Source organism: Eschscholzia californica, unplaced genomic scaffold, assembly GCF_041429995.1.
Source record: "Eschscholzia californica isolate CP2 unplaced genomic scaffold, dmEscCali1.0.p SCAF_1, whole genome shotgun sequence".
Lineage (NCBI taxonomy): Eukaryota > Viridiplantae > Streptophyta > Magnoliopsida > Ranunculales > Papaveraceae > Eschscholzia > Eschscholzia californica.
Window position 1 is genome coordinate 48,808,947 of NW_028238198.1, and position 20,901 is coordinate 48,829,847.

The following is a 20,901-nucleotide window of genomic DNA, read 5'->3' on the forward strand; positions in this document are numbered from 1 at the left end:
GTAATAATCTGCTGGAGCAGTGTAAAACTTGCTTTCATCTAACATGATCTCTAACTGAAAAAGGTTTTGATAGAAAGACTATTTTTTCACTTTCTCTCTCTAGTTTTAATAACTCTTGCTCCATGATGAGAGAAAAAAACGAAGGGGAGGGGAGGAACAGATCTGGACCGGTGGAAGTCGAAGGCATGTGATGACCATCAGATTAAGACAAGGGTAGTTTCGTCACAGAGGAAGCGTGTGATTCACACACCCCTCATATAACGGATATTTGACGGAAAATAGGTCAATGGGGGTTAACGCCTAAACGAAATGTTTTTAGGGATGTCCCCTAATATTGCTAAATAAATGGGGGTCATTCACTAAAAAATCCCAAAAATTTTTTTTGAAAATAGTTCAAACACGTGTTTCGCACATATATAAGATCGCATACGTTTTTTGCACCTCCACAAAAAACCCAGATACGCGTATCCTGCCTGCACAAATTTTAAGCCTAAAACGCTGGCATTAGAACTTATTTTTGAGGCAGAACCGCAGAACTGAGATTTAAGAGTTGAGGTTGAAAAATTGTTCTTTTAAACCTAAGATAGACGGGAGTTCAAGGTGCTCTTAATACCCACGTTTATGTTTCCTTCACGAGTGGGTAGCACTGGTAGCACAAGAATGATACGCTTTTCAATGGATCACATATCATAATGGTGTTCAATACACGTGAATGCATCAAGAATCACGTTCCAAGCAGAATGAGATTCATCAAATAGAATCCTAAACCTATGGTTTTTAACTCATTGGAATCGGACAATTAAATAATCCAAGACAAAATCATCCTCTACCAAACTTATTAAGTAAAAGTTTTTATTTTTTGAGAAACAGACTACGATCTAAGTTAGTCATTACAAGGCATTGATACGTCATGAAGGTGTGATGAGCACGATAACCGCCTAATTTAAATCATAATGAAAGAGGCCTAAAGTCCGACAATATGAAAGAGGCATAAAACCCGACAAATTTATAACAATATTTAATTTATATATTGGCTAAATTACATGGGACAAATCTTGATGCAAACTACTTCGTCCAAGACTCGATCCCACAACCTTATGGGCTTAAGAGGGGTGTCCAACAGTAACACCAAAGGGTGGTGGACATTAAGTAAAAGTATTGGGTTTACTAGGAATTCCATTACATGTTGTATAGGAAATACGGGGTTGAAAGTAAAGAAATTACATCTTTCCATCTTGCACTTCTCTTGCCACAAATGCAGAACAATAACAAATTCAACCTTAGTAGTAGGTGCAAAGCATGAAAAGGAATGCAGATTGTTGAGAGGTATCGAACAAATAGAAAGGAAACAAGAGAATAACTGATATCTCAAAATCAAACACTATTGAAATGGAATCAGTTACTGAAAATTGATTTACCTTGCACAAACCTAATTCAGAAGAACTCTGCCTATTAAATTACACTTGCACCATATCCTCGCGACCTTTAGTTGAATATAGATCAATGCATAACATCACGAAGAAAACTCGGCAATTTAAGGATACAGAAGCGAAAGATCGAAAGAGAATATGCTTGGTTATGATCACTACTTTTAGAGCAATACTCCTATCCACCCAAGGTCAGGTATCGTCAAAATGGTAATAGACTTCAAAATATATGAACGGCAAAAAATTTAGCTACGCAAAACTGCATCAAGTACCAAAGATCTAGTGTATAACATCAAGAGAGTTGGATTACAGAGTCATACTCAAAATAGACTCGTGTTTTATGAGCATAAACATAATTCAAGCGAATCTAAATCTTCCACAAAAATGACGTTGGTACCTTATGCAATATGCTCCGCCAAAGTGAGAATTTTGACATGCTTTTTTCTCCTCAGCTCATGAGGGACAGGTCCAAAAACACGAGTCCCAATCGGCTCTCCCTGCTTATTGACAAGGACTACTGCGTTATCATCAAATTTGATTTCACTCCCATCACAACGACCTCGTTGCATTGCAGCACGTACAACCACACCATAAACGACATCTCCTTTTTTTACTTTACCACGAGGTTGGGCTTCCTTTACTGATGCTATAATTGTGTCTCCTAATCTTGCTCCTTTCTTCCCTTTCAAGGCTTGTATGCACATTACCCTCTTCGCACCTGAGTTATCCACAACTTTAAGGTTGGTTCTCATCTGTATGAATGTTCTTTGCTGCTGCAAATATGTAAACAACATTTTTAAATACAAGTGGTCACTGATAATTGACCATGCAAGAGGACACATAACAGAGGAAATTTGAGGTTAGAACATGATAAAGCAGGTACAAAGATAACTTCAACTGAAGTAATACAAAAAAAGATTACCTTCAGAGAAATTAATAACAGCAATTTCTTAATTCAATCGACTTGATTACTTCAGTTGAAGAAATTGCTGTTATTAATTTCTCTGGTAATCAAGTCAGTTTGTGGCTACTCGTAATGCAGTTGGAGCTTCTCTTAAGGCAGCCCAGAATTTCTTTTATGGTTTTACAAATGGGAGCCTAAGTTTTATAGTATCTGAAGTCAGTTTGTGGCTACTCGTAATGCAATTGGAGCTTCTCTTAAGGCAGCCCAGAAAATTAAATCTGCACTATTACAGGGTCATTGTACCATTCAGCCACCAAATGATAGAACTGACGAACTATTTGAGTTGGTGCAAGTTCTAAATAATTCTGAAGTGGCCCTGCCACTTTGTCAGTTTAAACATAAACAACTTAGAATTATCAAGCGCCTAATTTGTTTACTATATGCCTATTTTAAATTTAAATCAAGAAACAGCTCTAGTCAATTACCTTCCACAGTCGACGAATTGATTTTTACTGTAAAAGTTCATTAGAAAGTTGATCTCAACTACCCAAATCAAATGAACAACTCCCAAAAGACCAAATAATTTGAATCAGCACAACTCCCAATCAAAAAGATGTGTTTAAGATTGCATTACTTATTCAACAGAAAACCAACATTTTCATGAAGGGCAAATAAGCTAACCAGCAAAGGACTTTAACGATGTATAACCATAGACTAAATATATAAATCAGAATATTGCTAGCAGGCAAAGTATGGTATAAGAATCATAGACTATATAATAGCTCACGATATAGACTTGTAAAAATTCAAGAAATGACTTATGTATTACTTCTTGATTAGTTTTCTTATTTTTTCACATTTTTTTTAACGTATCTCCAAACCAGAGTATGAATTAGTACGTTATGAAGAATCAAGACATAAGGTTCATGATGAAACTGCATACAGGTAACTACGTAAGCACGGTAGGGCAAAATACTGATGGCATTTGTTGGGTCACAACAGAATATAACAAGCAGACTAATGGATAAAACATTAATACCCAAGTAGGGACTATCTTAAAATTTGCATCATTTATCCAGTACGGTCAAGTTTCTACTCACAGAGTGCTTTACTACCCATTACCCATTACCCAATACAAGTCACAACCTGCACCTGCCTGCGAAAATCAACTTGCGCAAAAAGAAAATCTAACCTGAGATAAGATACTAGTGCAAGTCATTCCTCCAGTCAGCTCATGCGATGTTCTAAGCAAACCACAATTGTTACCAAGGCTCCCAGACAATGACCGACCCACTGCGTGTATTGCCATTAGAAGTGCAATTAGATGTAAAAAAGATCGAAATAGAAGATTGGCACAGAGAAATTATAAACCACCAAAAGAAGGTCTTAATAAATACTATTAGCGCATATTAATCAATCTTTATAAATATATATTTTTTGAAGTAAGATATGTTTCTACTTTATAGCTCTAGGAGTCATTTCCCATTGATTCCTTAATGAGTTGACTATCATGGCATACCTTTGGATAATTTTGAAGCAAAAGAAGTCGCCATATCTGTATGGATAGATCTTCCAAATGCAAGTTTTCTGTAGCCCTAACAAATATGAAATCACAATTCATTAGCACGTACCCAAAACTCTGAATGATTATATATGTTTATATACAACTTACAGGAAAGAAAAAAAAATGACCCCATTTTGAATTACTAAAAGTTTTGATTATCTTTTTCTCAATAAGAAAAAGCTTTCCTTAAGAGTGCATTATTAGGCAACTTTAAGTTTTAATCTTTTCATAGTATACAAAAATACTTGGATCATATAGAGAGAGAGAATCAAATATTAACTATGTTGATTCTAGGGCTTTGGGAGTGAGCTGTGAGGTTTAGTTTGAGTGATCAGTTGTGCTCATTGTTCAGTCGAATATGAACAGTGAAGAGAAGAAAAAAAACAGCAAAAATGAGAAGAAGAAACAGAGGGCAGCAGCAATTACAAGAGAAGAAGCAGAAGATGAAGAAAACGGAAAACAAGAATTACCTTTGAAGTGGAGAACTGATTTGGTAGCTTCGATCCTTCAAGAAGAACAAGTAGAAGATGACCGTCGAACAAGAATCTCACCCTCTTCTCTTCCAACGATTAGGGCAAAAGGTAAGTTTCAATCTTTTGGTCGAGTGGGCTTTGGACCCCGAATGGCTGAATTCTAAATTTTTCCCCAAGGCACCCCCTCGTCCTTTCTCATCTCCTTGGAGTTCCCCTCAGCGAGCAAAGGCGCTCACCTTGGCTAGCCAATTCGCCAACCGGGAAACCAGGGGAACTTTTGGAGGCGGAGGACCCCTTCACAACCTTAAGTCTTGAGCGCCTAAGCATAACATATGAGGCGAGGGAATGAGATGGTAGCCTCGCCTTAACTCTCCTGCGGGCGCGCCTAAGTAAAGGGCTCGGGACGAAACAATAACTATTTTTTCTTTCTTTACATAAAATCTACCTACTTGTAACATATACAGTTCGATCCAGCAGTGTCGTCACTCAATTGACTCAAATCAGACATTGAAACAAGATAAATATAGTTCAAGGCTTCGAGCATTCAAGAAAACATTCACAAAATTTTATAAGGAAATGTTTCTTGAATTTTTAAGGAAATGGTTCTTGAAGCAACAACTCGAATTTAGTGGAGTAAATGTTGCATTGTTAGAAAAATTTAGTAATACAACAAATTAATATAGGGATTGTAGAGACTTGAAACGTGTATTTAAATACACTTTCCTTAAAGCAATATTTGCTCCCTCTCCACTTGAGATTACTTATAGGTTATGAGCAAATTGCCTCCCAAGATATGACAAGCCTTATGTAAATCTGCACAAAGTAATATGTGAAGATTTACTTAAGGAGCACAAGAACAATCAAGATTTGGCTAAGAGTTTATTATAGAATAAAAAGATATTTCTGATTTTCTTAGTGAAGTGTTCTCTTGTTAATTCTCTTATTTATAAAGAATGAAACAACTTTTATGAAAGTTTGCAACCTTTCATAAAAGTAGTTAAAGTTGTAGAGATACATCTTCTTAATTTGAAATAAAACTTATAATTCAAATACAAAAACTAGTAGACATAAATTTAAAATTCAAATGTTATTTTCAAACTAAAGTATATTCAAATTAAATTAACTTTACATAACAAATTGTTCATTTTTTTCAACAATCCCCCACTTGAACAATTTTATTAGAAACCAACTTAGCCAAGTATATTTAGGTAGTATTAATGCATAAAATATGGTATCTTTCTATTTGAACCATACCTTAGTGTAAGTGCACAAAGTTCTATCGAAATCCCAGGTAGCTTGTAGCTTTGAACCAGTTATTCCTTATGATAAAACCGGTTACACCACACACACAATACATTTGTTCTTTTGCTCCACACAATTCTCGCTTAGCACTTTTATGGCCATGTGCTTCTTGGTTTCATGAACTATCCTTAGGCAAACTCTAATCTAATGAGAGGCGGCACCACCTCTAAGTTCACATAGTTGAAGTTCTTTCAGTATCTTTGCTACTTTAGAGATACTTGTCATTATCGACTGAACTTCATTAAGAGTATTAAACTCAAACTCACTTCGTAGCAACCAACACTTTTCATCTTTAATGGGGTTATATATAAATTAAAGTGTTGAACTAGTCACTTATCAATAACTTGTTGTTACCCATTGAACCTAAGACTAGTTATTTCCTAGTATTAGGTTGGGTTGCCATCATTGGTGACTTTTAATGTAAGAGTTTCAACCCCATCCCACTAGATGTTGATTTTACCATATCTCTTGGTAGAGGTTTGGTAAAAAGATCCGCTAGATTTTGATTTGATCTCACAAATGTAATCGAAATAATTCCATCTTGAATTAATTGTTTTACATATTCGTGTCGTAGACTAGTATGTCTAGACTTGCCACTATATACTCCACTATATGCACGTGCTAATGTGGCTTGACTATCACAAAATATTGAAACGGGTGGAATTGGTTTTTTGATGAACGGAATCTCAATGAGTAGGTCTCTTAACCACTCAGCTTCTTTTCCCGTTGCCGCTAATGCTATGAATTCGGATTCCATAGTAGAATGAGTTATACAAGTTTGTTTCTTGGATCCCCAAGAAATTGCTCCACCACCAAAAGTAAATATCCAACCCGTGGTTGATTTTTTATCATCTTCACTAGATATCCAACTTGCGTCTGAATATCCTTCCAAAATTTCAGGAAATTTTGAATATTGTAGGTTTAAAGCTTTAGTCTTTTTAAGATAACCTAAAACTCTTTTGATTGCTTCCCAATGTGAAATACCTGGGTTACTTGTATATCTACTTAATTTACTTACTGCATATGCTATGTCCGGTCTTGTGCATTGTGTTGCATACATAAGACTTCCGATAACACTTGCATACTCGAGTTGAGCAACCGCTCTTTCACTATTTTGAATTAATTTGATACTTGGATCAAATGGGGTATTAGTCTCTTTTATATTAAGATGACTAAATTTGTTAAGTACTTTTTCAATATAATGAGATTGACATAAAGAATAACCCCCACTATTTTTCTTAATTTTTATACCCAAAATAGTGTCAACTTCTCCAAGATCTTTCATTTTAAAAGTAGAAGACAAAAATGTCTTAGTTTCTAGAATGCCTTCTAGTTTATTACAGATTAGTAACATATCATCAACATACAAACAAATAATAATTGTATATCAAATACAAACATTTATCCGCACTATTATGCTTAAAACCATTTAAAGTAATAACACTATTAAATTTATTATGCCATTGTTTAGGAGCTTGTTTTAAACCATATAAGGATTTTTCAAGTTTGCATACTTTATTTTCATTTCCTTGAAGAATAAATCCTTCCGGTTGTTCCATATAGACCTCCTCATTAAGGTCTCCATTTAAGAATGCGGTTTTTACGTCCATTTGATGTACATGAAGGTTATGAATGGATGCAATAGCAAACATTAATCTAATGGAAGTAATTCTAGCTACGGGTGCATATGTGTCAAAATAATCTATTCCTTCTTTTTGTCGAAAACCCTTGGCTACTAATCTAGCCTTAAATGTTTGAAGTATGCCATTGGTATGGTATTTCTTTTTAAATACCCATTTAGAACCAATTGCCTTTGAACCGGGTGGTAGATCAACTAATTTCCAAGTATGGTTTGACATAATTGAATCCATCTCATCATTTATAGCTTCCTTCCAAAATGCCGAATCTCTAGAAGCCATTGCTTCTTTGAAAGATTTAGGATCATCTCCAATTTCTAAATTGATTTGACTCACATTAATCACATTTTCTCTATTTCCTTCAACTAAATTGAAAGAAATTCTTTGAGAGTCATATTGATCCAAACCTAAATCTTTTTCTTTTCTTATTCTTTGACTTTTTCGAGGTTCATTCGGAAGTTCATGAATTTTTGAAGATATCTCATTTTGAGACTTATTTTGATGAATATCTATTTGAGAATTATTATCACTAGATAACAAGTTCTCAAAAAATTCTACTTCTCTTGATTCAATTACAACATTAGACTCTAAATCCAAGAGTCTATAGGCCTTGCTATTTTGTGAATATCCAATAAACATGCACTTTATAGCCTTAGCCCCCAACTTAGTCCTTTTAGGATTAGTAGTTCTACAATACGCAAGACACCCCCACACTTTAAAATAGTTAATGTTTGGTTTTCTTCCTCTCCAAATTTCATATGGAGATATCTTAGTTTTCTTTGAAGGAAACCTATTTAAAATATGGCAAGCCGATAAAATTGCTTCCCTCCATAATGAAAATGATGACTTAGCATTTAATAACATAGCATTTACCATTTCAACAAAAGTACGATTTTTTCTTTCGGCTAAGCCATTTTGTTGAGGCGTAAAGGGTGCGGTGCATTGATGTATAATTCCATGTGTCTCACAAAATTTATTAAAATCATCACTAAAATATTCACTGCCTCTATCACTCCTAATTATCTTAATTTTCTTTTCTAATTGATTTTCTACTTCCGCCTTATAAATTTTAAAAGCATCAAAAGCATCACTTTTATTTTTTAACAAGTAAACATAAGTATACCTAGAACAATCATCTATAAAAGTAATGAAGTATCGTTTGCCTCCTCTAGTTAAAATTACATTTAATTCACAAATGTCGGTATGTATTAAGTCTAAAATTTTTGATGTTCTAGTAACACTTTGAAATGGTTTCTTCACCATTTTAGACTTTATACATACTTCACATTTATTCAAGTTGTTAGTGTCACATGATAATAAACCACATTTAACCATTCTTTTAATAGTAGTCACACCAATATGTGCTAATCTATTATGCCATAAATAAAAAGAATCATGCATATAAGTAGAAGATATAATATTATTATTAATTTTATTTTCCATAGTACATAGTTTCACCATTCCATCACAAGAATAACCTTTCCCAACAAATACACCACTTTTAGACAAAATTAATTTGCCCGATTCATACACCGACTTTATTCCAGATTTTCCCAATAAGTCACCACTTACTAGGTTTCTATTCATATCAGGAACATGAAGTACATTTGATAAAGTAATTTTCTTTCCCGATGTGAATACAAGTTCAACATTACCTTTACCAAGTACTTTAGAACGCACTTCATTTCCCATTTGAATTTCTTGACCATCATTTATTGAATCATAAGTTTTGAATACTGCTCTATCATATGATACATGAACCGTGGCACATGTATCATACCACCATCCTGGAACTTTTCCATGAATTGCATTGATTTCGCTTAAAACTGCAACAATCTCTTCATTTATTGCATTTGCCTCTTGCATTTGTTCCTTACAAAATTTACAATCTCGAGCATAATGTCCCACTTTTCCACACACAAAACAACCTTTAGGTTTCTTTATGGCTTGGAAAGCCTTTTTAAATTTTCCTCGAACCCTCTTCGGACCCGAAATTTTTTCTTTATTCTTCTTGGGATGATTTGATTTTTTCACCATGTTGGCTTTAGATATGCCAATATCATTCTCCACCTTGTTGTCTCTTGACCTTGATTCTTCTTCTATCCGAAGATGTTTTTGGATTTCCTCCAATGTAAAATCTTCGGATTTGTGAAGAATCCTATTCCTATAGTTTTTCCAACTTGGTGGTAATTTTGCTATAATTGCACCAACTTGAAAAGACTCAAGAATGTCAATTTTGACAACTCTCATTTTATTCACAATAATTTGTAATTCATGAATTTGGGGTAAAATAGGTTTATCATCAAACATCTTAAAATCAAAATATTTAGAAATAAGAAATTTTTTCGTACCTTCTTCTTCAGCCTTATATTTAAATTCTAAAGCATTCCAAATATCTTTGGCAGAACGAGTATCCGTATAGAGATCATACAACCGATCAGACAAAGCATTTAAAATATGATCTCTACAAATAAGTTCATCTTCTTCTCTCTTCTTTCTTTCATCCTTTAATTCATTAGTATCTTCTTCGCTTGGTTCAGGAATTGATTTCAGTGTAGGATCAAGAATATAGAACACTTTCAAAGCAGTTAAAAGAAATTTCAGTTTGTCTTGCCAACGAGTAAAATTGGTACCATCAAAACGATCTAATTTCACCAAATCTTGATTCATCAATTTAATAGTTGCCATAGTAGTCTCGGTCTCCATCAAGATATTGCTTTAAGATTATTAGAAAAATTTAGTAATACAACAAATTAATATAGGGATTGTAGAGACTTGAAACGTGTATTTAAGTACACTTTCCTTAAAGCAATATTTGCTCCCTCTCCACTTGAGATTACTTATAGGTTATGAGCAAATTGCCCCCCAAGATATGACAAGCCTTATGTAAATCTGCACAAAGTAATATGTGAAGATTTACTTAAGGAGCACAAGAACAATCAAGATTTGGCTAAGAGTTTATTATATAATAAAAAGATATTTCTGATTTTCTTAGTGAAGTGTTCTCTTGTTAATTCTCTTATTTATAAAGAATGAAACAACTTTTATGAAAGTTTGCAACCTTTCATAAAAGTAGTTAAAGTTGTAGAGATACATCTTCTTAATTTGAAATAAAACTTATAATTCAAATACAAAAACTAGTAGACATAAATTTAAAATTCAAATGTTATTTTCAAACTAAAGTATATTCAAATTAAATTAACTTTACATAACAAATTGTTCATTTTTGTCAACATGCATCAGGAATGTGCGACGTTCAAGCACACTCAATGAGTTAGAGATTCATCCCAAGATAGATCATTGATTGATTGACGCGAGAATCGATCGATTAGATTACAGCTGGACGTGAAGATTAAGAGATTCACTTTACAGGAGAACGACATGTGGATTGATAGATACTCGAGTTTCTTGATAAAAATGACCTTGGAAGAGAAAGTGTTGCAACAATGCCAAAAGGAAATTTGCTGGAAGGTTCGAGTTTAGCAACTGACGACAAGTACTCTGCCTTGAGAAAGCACAAATACAGCAGATGCTCTATCCCAAAGGAGATCAAAACAAACTAGCAGAGCAATACTACCAGCTCTACCTAAGTTATGACTTACCTCACTAAATAAGAATTATTGATAATGTGAATTTTGCTTATAAATAACCAGGACAGGAAGAGAACTTTTGAGTTATTCTACTCCTTAGCATCTTTGTGTTCGTTAAGGAGTGGGAGAGACTCGTGACGAGCTAAAAACTGTCCAGTCTTGATCAATCAAAGAAGTTAACCAATTAACCTAGGCATTACGTGTCGGATCCCAAAATAAGTCTGCCATCTGAGCCCTGACGTGAGATCGACACGAGTCTCCTAAACACCTTGAGTACTGTCATTACTTAAAGGCCAGCAGAAGGGTAGATCCAACAAGCTTTGCAACATCGGTCGTGGAACATGAGATCTGCAGAAGTATGATCGACACCTTCTCTGTTCTACCTATGTCAGTTACACGAAAGTCCAGATAGCGTTGGATATCTGCTTTTTATATCTTGAGACACGATCATACCCGTTAAGATAAAAAAGATTTTATTAACGATTGACTCTCAACTTACAACACTGAATTGACTTAAGCGTCAAAGTGTCTTTGCAAGTAGTCCCCCAACCTTTTCCTCACTGGTGACATAGAGGACAATAACTCGAAGGTAGAAGGACGATTTCTGGCAAGCCACCATCACTTACTAGACATAAAAAGTACATATCTTCATATTTGGATGCCCTTTAGGGTGCAAAGAGATAAATGGCCTTCGAGGCCGATTCTTCTTCTCACTTTGTCTTCATCATCATCCTTGCCATCTAACGTAATTCCTTGCATGTTAATCTTTTCTTCGGCTAATTTTCTAATCCATCTCTTTTCATTTTTTTCAATACGACTTTAATTATTAGTTAGTCTTTGTTGAAACTAACTTCACACCACAATATGAAACTTCATAGCATGTTATGACGCTACCTATCATCTTATATTCTTATGAAACTTCATAATTTGTTATGACATTCTATATTTTTTTATGATGTTTCATAATCTCTTACAAAATTTCGTACTTGAAAGACACCAGCATTGTTACGAAACTTCATACTTGGGTGCGAAGCTTTATATTATCTTATGAAGCTCCCGGAAGGTCTTATGAAAGCAAACATTTTCATCAGTACATTCTTACATTGTTATAAACTTTCTTACCTGACTGTAAATTTTTAGAATATAATTACAATAAAAATTCAATAAAGAACGTCTCGAAGCAAACGTTTTCATCAATATATGAACATATCCTAACATACTTCATAAAAAATAATGATAAAGACGAAGGTAATGATATTCTTGATCAAACACATATATAATTGAAATTTCTAAAGAGATGAACTAGCTTATTGATTCAAATAGATGGAATAAGATTTTGCTATTTTAAATGTATAACATCGTTCAAAATTATGAATTAAGATAAAAATGAATACCAAGCCTAAAAAGCAACGAAGATCGACCAGGGATTCGAGGAAGGTGTGAGATTTAGAGAGGATGAAGTAATCTTTAGTTTTCATTAATTGAGAAAGTTTAGATTACACCACTATATATATTGTTTTAGAGAGAGATAATGGAGAGAGATATTCGTTAGAGAAATTCTAAATTCTAACAAACTCTCATTAATGAAATTACAAGTTTGTCCTTAGTATAAAGGCCCCTCTCTTCTTCTTATTCTATTTTATTCTCATACCTTGGTTACACCAATGTGACTGTTGGCTCCTCTTCCCTAATACCCTTCCCCTCTCAATCTGAGCTAACAATAAGATGCATCATATTGGAGAGTAAGCGAGAAAACAAAGGATTCGATAAGCCCTTCGTGAAGACATCAACCAGTTACTCAAAGGTAGGAACAAATGAGAGAGAAAACACCCTAGAAGCTAAGCCACCAACTCTCGAACAAAATGGTAATCAATCTCCACATGTTTGGTCCTTGAATGAAAGATAGGATTCATAGCCAAATGTTGAGTTCCCACATCATCACAGTGTAGTACAAAAGGGAAAGTAATGGGAAAACCAAATTCTTCCATGACATATGAAACCCAAAGTAATTCAGAAGTTGCGTTAGCCATAGCCTTGTACTCAACTTCTTTGCTAGACCTAGAAACTGTTGGTTGCTTCTTGGAAGACCAAGCCACCAAAGTTGAACCAAGAAACACCCCATAACCAGTAGTAGATCTTCTCGAATCAGGGAAACCAGTCCAATCTGAATCAAAAGGCATGAAGAGAAGTGGGATCACCTGGAATAATTTGCACACCAGCCTCAAGAGTCCCTTTAATATATCTGAGAATTCTCTTCACCAGTTGGTAATGGGTGGTTCTAGGAGCAGACATAAATTGAGCAGCATAGTTTATACCAAGGGCAATGTCTGGCCTAGTCATGGTCAAGTACTGAAGACCACCAACAAGACTTCTATAAGTGAGGGGATCATCTAAGAGTTCACCATCAAGGCTGGAGAGTCTCTTCCCAAATGGTATGGGAGTGGACAGGGGTTTGCTTTCAAGAAGACCAGCTTTCTGAAGTAACTCAAGTGTGTACTTGGTCTGTGTGAGAAGCAACTCAGAAGATGAAGGAGATTGATGAACCTCAATACCCAAAAAATAGTGGAGATTACCAAAATCCTTCATAGCAAAATCCAAGTGAAGTTGAGCAACCAAAGAGTCAAGAAGACTAGAAGAAGAACCAACCAAGATAATATCATCTACATAGAGTAACAACACCATAGTATCTGTGGCAGCAGTGTATACATACATAGAGTGGTCAGTAGAACTCTTTTGAAACCCAAAATCCAAGACAAACCCAACAGACCTATTAAACCAAGCTCTAAGAGCTTCTTTTAGTCCATATAAGCTCTTGTGCAGTAAAGACACATAATCTTTGTTAAAAGGATCAATAAGCCCTAGTGGTTGCTTCATGTATACCACTTCATGAAGCTTCCCATGTAAAAGGCATTGGACACACCAAGTTGTTCAATTGCCCAAAAATTAGAAACAACCACAATAAGCACTGCTCTAATGGTGATAAATTTAATTACTGGACTAAAAGTTTCATTGTAATCTACACCATCAATTTGATTGAATCCCTTAGCCACTAATCTTTGCCTTGTACCTCTTTATGCTACCATCAAAGTTTAACTTTGTTTTAAAAACCCACTTACAACCCAACATATCTATAGAAGAGGTTGTAGGAACAAGAGACCAAGTCTGATTTTGATTGAGAGCATCAATCTCATCTTGCATAACCTTACACCATTCTGGAGATTTAGCAGCTTGAGTATAAGAAGTAAGATCAGGAGAGTGATCCAGAAGAGGAGGATGGCAAAAACTGTGATGAGTAATAAAATTAGATAATTTTCTTGGTCTATGGACCCCTGCTCTAGCTTTAGTTATCATAGGATGAACTGGGATCACAAAAGGTGAAGAAACATTTAGAGATGGAGCACTAGAGCTAGATTCCAAAGGTGTAGATACCGAATTTTGGAAAAGAGACTGAGGAAGTGGGCAGCTGAGATTGCTGAAATGAAATAGAAAGCACAACTTGAGCATATGAAGATTTAGAAGCAGAAGATAACTGCTGAGTGCCCGAAAAAGGATAAAATTCTTCATCAAACGCAATATGTCTAGATATATGAAGCTTACGAGATTGTAAATCAAGGCATTTATAACCTTTATGAAGAGGACTAATGCCCAAAAATACACATCTTACTAACTTGGGGCTCAGTTTATCACATCTTGTTAGCTCTCAAATGAGGATAACAGGTTAAAACACTTTGATAAAGAAGTAATCAGGAGACTTTCCATCAAACAACACCTCATAAGGAGACTTACCATCAACAAGCTTAGTGGGAAGTCTATTCAGTATATAGGTAGCATATTCAAAGGCATCATACCAAAACTTCTTAGGAACAACAGCCTGAAAACACAATGTGTTACCCATCTCAGTTATTTGCCTATTTTTCCTCTCAGCTCTACCATTTTAATGAGGGCTATAGGGACAAGAGATTCGAAGAAGAATACCATTCTTATCTAGATAACTCTCGAAAACACCTTTAGTCAACTCAGTTGCACCATCACACTAAAACAACTTCACTTTAATGGATAAAAGATTTTCATAGGCAGTTTTAAACTTCTTATAACAACTAAGACTATCACTTCTTAGCCTCATATGATAGGTACATAGGAATTGACTATAATCATCCAAAAACAAAATATAGTATTTGATGCCAGAATCAGAAACTATAGGAGCAGGACCCCATATGTCACAATAAATAAGATGAACTGGGACTGGAGTCAAACTAAAAGACTACTCAAATGGCAGGCATTTGCTCTTACCAAGTAAACATGGATCACATATATGAGAGAAGTCTTCAGTTGTCATATGAATCATATTGTTTTTACGAAGAGAGTTAAGTACTCCTTTAACAGTATGACCCAATCTTCTGTGCCATAAAGAAGGTGAGGCAGTTAAATTGGCTAACAAAGCCTCTAATGGAGCAGCAAAGAGATTATCAAACTCTCTAGGGTACAAATTGTTTATCATTGGACCCTGTGTGATGGTAGATTGAGATACTAAGTCCTTAACACTGTATCCCCAAGGATAAAACTCCACTGAACAATTATTATCCTTGGTGAACTTAGAAATGGATAACAAGTTCTTTCTAAGATTAGGCACAAGCAAAAATATTTTTAAATTAAAATGATGTGAAGAATGCACAACTTCAGAATGACCAGTTCTCTTAATAGGAATAGATTTACCACTTCCAACCATAGAAGATTCAACTCCACGATGAGGCTCAGAAATATGAAGTACCTCTTCATCATGAGTCATGTGGCTTGATGCTCCTGTGTCTGCTGTCCAGGAAGTTGAACTCTTATTTGTTCCAGCAATTAAGTATTCTTCTATGAAAGCAACATTACATTCTTCATTTGAAGGAGAATTATCATCCACAACTTGTTTACCTTTGTCTGATCCATCAATGTGAAGACCAGCAAATTTCTAAGAAGAATCTACCTCTCTGGAGTTAGTATAACGAGAAGGAGCATATCGAAATCGACATTTGCTTTCTTTGTGACCCCATTTATAACATATTCCACAAGGAATAGTTGAGAAATCGAAGTGCTCTGCCTTTTGATTGTATGTTTGTTGATTATATTCTGAAGTTTGATTTCTACTTGATGAATAGGTTTTTGTTTGTTGATAATCTCTCTGTTTTGATTGATTTTGGGATGTATTTTGTTGATCTGAGCTAGATCTGTTATTTTGGCTTGATTTGTTTTGATTATTTTGCCTGATATTCTGATTATACGTCTGATTCTTATACGATTATTTCTTAACATAATAAGCTTGATCAACTAACTTTTCTTGAGATGATAACCACTGTTCATGATGAAGAAGACGAGATCTAAGCTCAGGAAGAGCAATTCGAGTAGTTTGATTATCAATAGTTACCACAAAAGTTACTGAACTCTCTCCCCAAACCAGTAAGTATGATTCGAATCTCCTTCTCTGAGATCTTATCATTTACAGCAGTTAGAGCATCTGAGAGAGATTCGATTTTCCTCAAATACTCACTAACTGTTGTTATCCTTTCTTTGTATTCTGAATTTATCGTCTGGGAAGATCTTGTTCCGCCTCAAATTCTTCAGCATAAATCATATCTAGATAATTCCAGATCTCTTGAGAAGTCTTCAATCCTAATACATCTGAAGAGATTGATCTTGAGAAAGTAGCTTTTAGACATGATTTAACAAATTTATCTTGTTTTCTCCAGATGTGATAGTTTGGATTCATTACTTCTCTTCCTTCTTCCATGATTGATATTGTCTGAGCTATAATAGACACATCTACATAACCGATTAGATCGTTGCTAATCAGAAAAGTCGTAAATTGATCTCTCAATAACAAAAAATTAGTTTCATCGAGTTTCTCAGAAATGAAATTTGTAATATTCAGTGTTTGAGGATGAGTTTGAGAGATAGATGAGGTTAAACCAGTGGTTGAGCTTGCTTCCTCTATTAATGGAATTTGAAGAACCCTAGAGCTCTGATACCATGTGAGATTTAGAGATGGGAAGTAATATTTAGTTTTCATTAATTGAGAAAGTTCAGATTACACCACTATATATACTGGTTTAGAGAGAGAGAGAGAGAGAGAGAGAGAGAGAGATGTTCGTTACAGAGATTCTAACAAACTCTCATTAAGGAAATTAAAAGTATGTCCTTAGTATAAAGGCACCTCTCCTCTTCTTATTCTATTTTATTCACACCTTGGTTACACCAATGTGACCGTTGGCTCATCTTCCCTAATGGAAGGGAAGAAAGACACAATCGATGGTTTTTAGTGAGAAAACTCTGGACTGATATTTGTGGGCGGGATATTGGTTTAGATTTGATATTTTTTTAGGAAGTCAGAGCATGGTTAATATTTTCCTTTTATAAAAAGTCTATATAAAATTTGGAGCTCTTAAACATCAGGTATAGTAATTTCTGCAGATTTTATCGACACTCTTAAAGGTTAACTACATTTTTGGACCTTGTATAAAGTCTATCTTTATACATGAGCTGCAGGGAGTTGAGTTGGGATTGGAGTTAGCACTTAGTGCTGGGCTGCAGGATGTTGAGCTTGGTCTCGATTCGATGAATATCAAGTTACTTCTTGCAAAACCACATCAGAAACTACCATGGAGGGCGAGGCGTTTATGGAAAAGAGTTCAGAGGCTTAGAAGCCAAATTCGGAGTTTTCGGGTTTTTCATGTCTACAGAGAAGCAAACCAAGCTGCAGATTATTTGTCAAAGATGAAGCTCGGACCGGGGGTAATTCACTTGAGTATTAGTCAGTTGCCGGTGGAATTAGTTAACATTGTTAATGCGGACTCTAGAGGGACAGTGAGAATGAGGAAAGGGTGAGGCTAATGAAATGATGTAACTTTGATTTCTTTGATGTGTTTTGATTCCTTATTTCATTGTATTCGGTTCGGGCTTCTCCCGCTTATCATTATCAGAAAAAAAAAGTTATGGGTGGATTATAAACCCAATAGGATGACAGTAGTGGACTTTAACCTATAATCTCCAACACGATTTACTAAAAAATAATTGTGATGCATATAATAGTAAGTTTCAACCCCCTTATACCAAATATTATCCAAACATCAATTATCAGCTGATCGATCGTCATTTGACAATTCTAGCTAACACGTCATAGAAACCGTATTACTTCAAACCAACCAGAAAAAAAGAACACCATGACAGAAAAAAAAAACCAAAAATTTTCAGAAAAAATAACCAGAAGAACCCAAATCAAAGCCCGGACTAGGATCTGAAGCAGCTGGCATTTGACCAAAACGCGGGCTACGCGCATACTCTGCGGAATCAAAGCCTAAATAAGATCCGTTACCCGTTGAAGCATCGAACCCTGTCGTGGATTGTTCGGGCAACCCGAATTCAGAACTTGTCAAATCGGACACAACCCCTTGACCCATATTATCATAACCCAAACCAGGCATATTGGAGTATCCAAAACGACCCGAAAAGTCGGAAGCTTCAGAAGGAAATGGAGGGAGTTCATATTGGTCATAGAATTGGTTAGGCCCATCACCAACTGTAAATGCAGCTTCTTGGCTTTGCGGTTCAAAAATGGGCAAGCTTGGATTAATCCATGATGTTATTTCGGTCGAAAATCCACCAGGATAATGTCCCACATTGCCCGAATCCTGACTGAAATGGACTTGAGTGGTGGTGTTGGTGGAATTGTTAGTGTCTTTTGGAGGTGATGGGAAAATGAAGAAAGATGAGAAGTTATTTTGATCAGTTTCATCAGGAGATATAATTGAAGTGACAGATGAACCATATGGCATGTCAGAATAGACGAAATTGGTTCGAGCACGAGAGCCACGCATGGACCGAGCAGCTCGATCATAGGACAAAGCAGCTTCTTCAGCTGTGTCGAAGGTGCCGAGCCAATGCCGTTCTTTAGTCGATGGGTCTCTTATTTCAGCTGCATATCTTCCCCATGGCCTTCTTCTAACTCCTAAGAACCTCATTGTTGTTTCTTGATTTTGTTGTTGTTGTTGTTGTTGTTGTTTTTTCTTAGGTTTTCTTTCTTTTAACAAAATAGAAGATGATGAAGAACTGTTATTGGTGTTGAAATCCATGAGAGAGAATAAGAGTAACAAATAGAATTGTTTGAAGTTGGTTTTTGGTTGCTGCATGAAAGTTGCTTAAATAACACTGAAAATTGTTCTCAAATTTCATTAGAATCCTCTTGGCTTGATTAAATAATATTAATTAGCTTCCTTTTTCAATTATCAATATTTTAATAAATGAGGGAATGAGTTCTTAATGATATGATCATAGTGGAAGATGGATCCATGTGTTAGTGGGTCTCATATGCATAATCAGAAAAATTAAATCATCATAATTTCATTATTGTTAAGATGGCAGTGAGGATTACAAATAACACTACAAAAATTAGGCTCATTAGTGAAGGTAGAAACCCGTAATGATTCTAGAGTCTAACTCTACCCCAAGCTTTTCTCTCTAAATAAGTAACTTTTCACATATCCAAATAGAAAAGCAAACAAATTAATAGCTCAAAAATAGAATTAAGATCTCAAACACGTACATTGCAGATAAAAAACAAATGAAATTTAGGTCGGAAGTCTCTCATTTAGGAGTCTCTATTGGAATTGAAAACCTAACTCCAAAAATTTAAAAGTTCTCAAAAATGGAATGTGAACCCTCATTTGAAAGCCCCTATAAAATTTACATTCGTTGATTTATTATTGAGATCTCAGTCATTGATGAAATAAAAATAAATAGCAAAACAATTAAATAAGAAAGAAGCACCATTTACTACAACTTATCTAGAAGAGAGTCGAGCGAGTGAAGCGAGAGGCGTTCTGAGTTAGGAGTGGACAAAGTGTCGATCCAGTAAGTGAAACATACTCTCTTTGAACCTTAATATTGGAAGGGGGGGTCCTATTACAAACAAGTACCTTTTTTTTTTTGTTGGTTATTCTCTAAGGCAGCAACTAAAATTTACCTCGAGAAATTGGAGAGTTTTTTGAGGAGAGAGAAGCTTCACGGTGACGTAAGCCCTTCTCCCCTTTCCACTCTCAACCGAGTTGGTACAATCTTCCAAACCCTAATTACTACTTCCTCGATACTCAGATACCATCTTGAAAATCTCGTTTGAATCTTCTATTGATTTTCGGCAGAGGATAATCATACTCCTCAGCCCGGTGATTAGCTATCCCCCCAATCAACTCCGGCACAACTTCCCGCATCGTCATTATAACCTGCATGCAGTGATACTAATCTCAAGAAGAAATCAAGCTCATTGGTGGAGCATCAGATCGAGGTGTTATTCAAGGCAGGTTGCAGCTCGCCCGAGAGGAAACTTTTCACGCCAAAGATTGCATTAATGGTACGTCATCACTAAAATCCTTTCGTCTTCTTTGTATTTACTGCTCTCTCTCTTAATTTCCTCCTTTTCTATTGTTGGGTTCTTTGTCGTTTCGATTTTCTGGGTTCACGGCGTTTTCTCTCTCTATTTTCTGGGTCTTAGTGTCTCTCTCCGGTATGTCAATCGTCTTGTCCGACGAGTAGACTAGTCGGGTGGTTGGCTCCAACCAATCCCTGAGCATGCATGGTGATCATTGTCTGGTATTTCTTTTCTTGGGCTCTTCCTCTTCCTTTCTATTTAAGCCTTAATCATGTTTCTCTTCCAAACCATCTTCATTTACCTCTTATCCTTCTCTGTTCATCTCTTCCCCAACAGACATTCCCTTTCACTCCCATTCTTAACTTCCATGGCGACCCACTTTGCAATCTCTCCCAGAGGCCACCTATCACTCCGTTACCAAAAACCTTCCACTAACCATGAACTTCAAGCTATTTCCCAGGGATTTGTAGCAAGGTGGTGCTGCCCTGAAGAAGCCTCCCTTGCTCAAATCAGGAGGATGTTATACCCCCTTACTGTTTTCTTTAGGGATTGCTTTTACTCTCCTGTGGATGGACCTGTCAACACTTTCCTCATCAAACCCAAA

General features: G+C 35.6%; 2 protein-coding genes across 5 annotated transcripts; both read right to left on the bottom strand.

Annotated features, from left to right (window-relative positions):
* Positions 1-1,671: 1,671 nt before the first annotated feature.
* On the bottom strand, positions 1,672-5,285 carry LOC147567319 (Ribosomal protein L14p/L23e family protein). 4 transcript variants are annotated; one of them, XM_086653946.1, is made up of 4 exons: positions 4,366-5,285; positions 3,851-3,926; positions 3,524-3,624; positions 1,672-2,200 (listed from the first exon to the last, which is right to left on the bottom strand). In XM_086653946.1, the coding sequence occupies exons 2-4, from the start codon at positions 3,882-3,884 to the stop codon at positions 1,826-1,828; spliced, it is 510 nt and encodes a 169-aa protein (XP_086510072.1). In that variant the 5' UTR covers positions 3,885-3,926; positions 4,366-5,285; the 3' UTR covers positions 1,672-1,825. The 4 variants fall into 4 exon arrangements, with proteins under 4 accessions (XP_086510072.1, XP_086510074.1, XP_086510073.1 ...); XM_086653948.1 differs by having other exon boundaries at positions 1,672-2,197; positions 4,366-4,668; XM_086653947.1 differs by having other exon boundaries at positions 3,851-3,918; positions 4,366-4,615.
* A 1,743-nt stretch (positions 5,286-7,028) lies between these two features.
* On the bottom strand, positions 7,029-10,252 carry LOC147567320 (uncharacterized). The gene is made up of 2 exons (XM_086657396.1): positions 8,663-10,252; positions 7,029-7,816 (listed from the first exon to the last, which is right to left on the bottom strand). Exons 1-2 carry the CDS (start codon positions 10,011-10,013, stop codon positions 7,029-7,031), a joined length of 2,139 nt encoding a protein of 712 aa, XP_086513522.1. The 5' UTR covers positions 10,014-10,252.
* Positions 10,253-20,901: the final 10,649 nt, after the last annotated feature.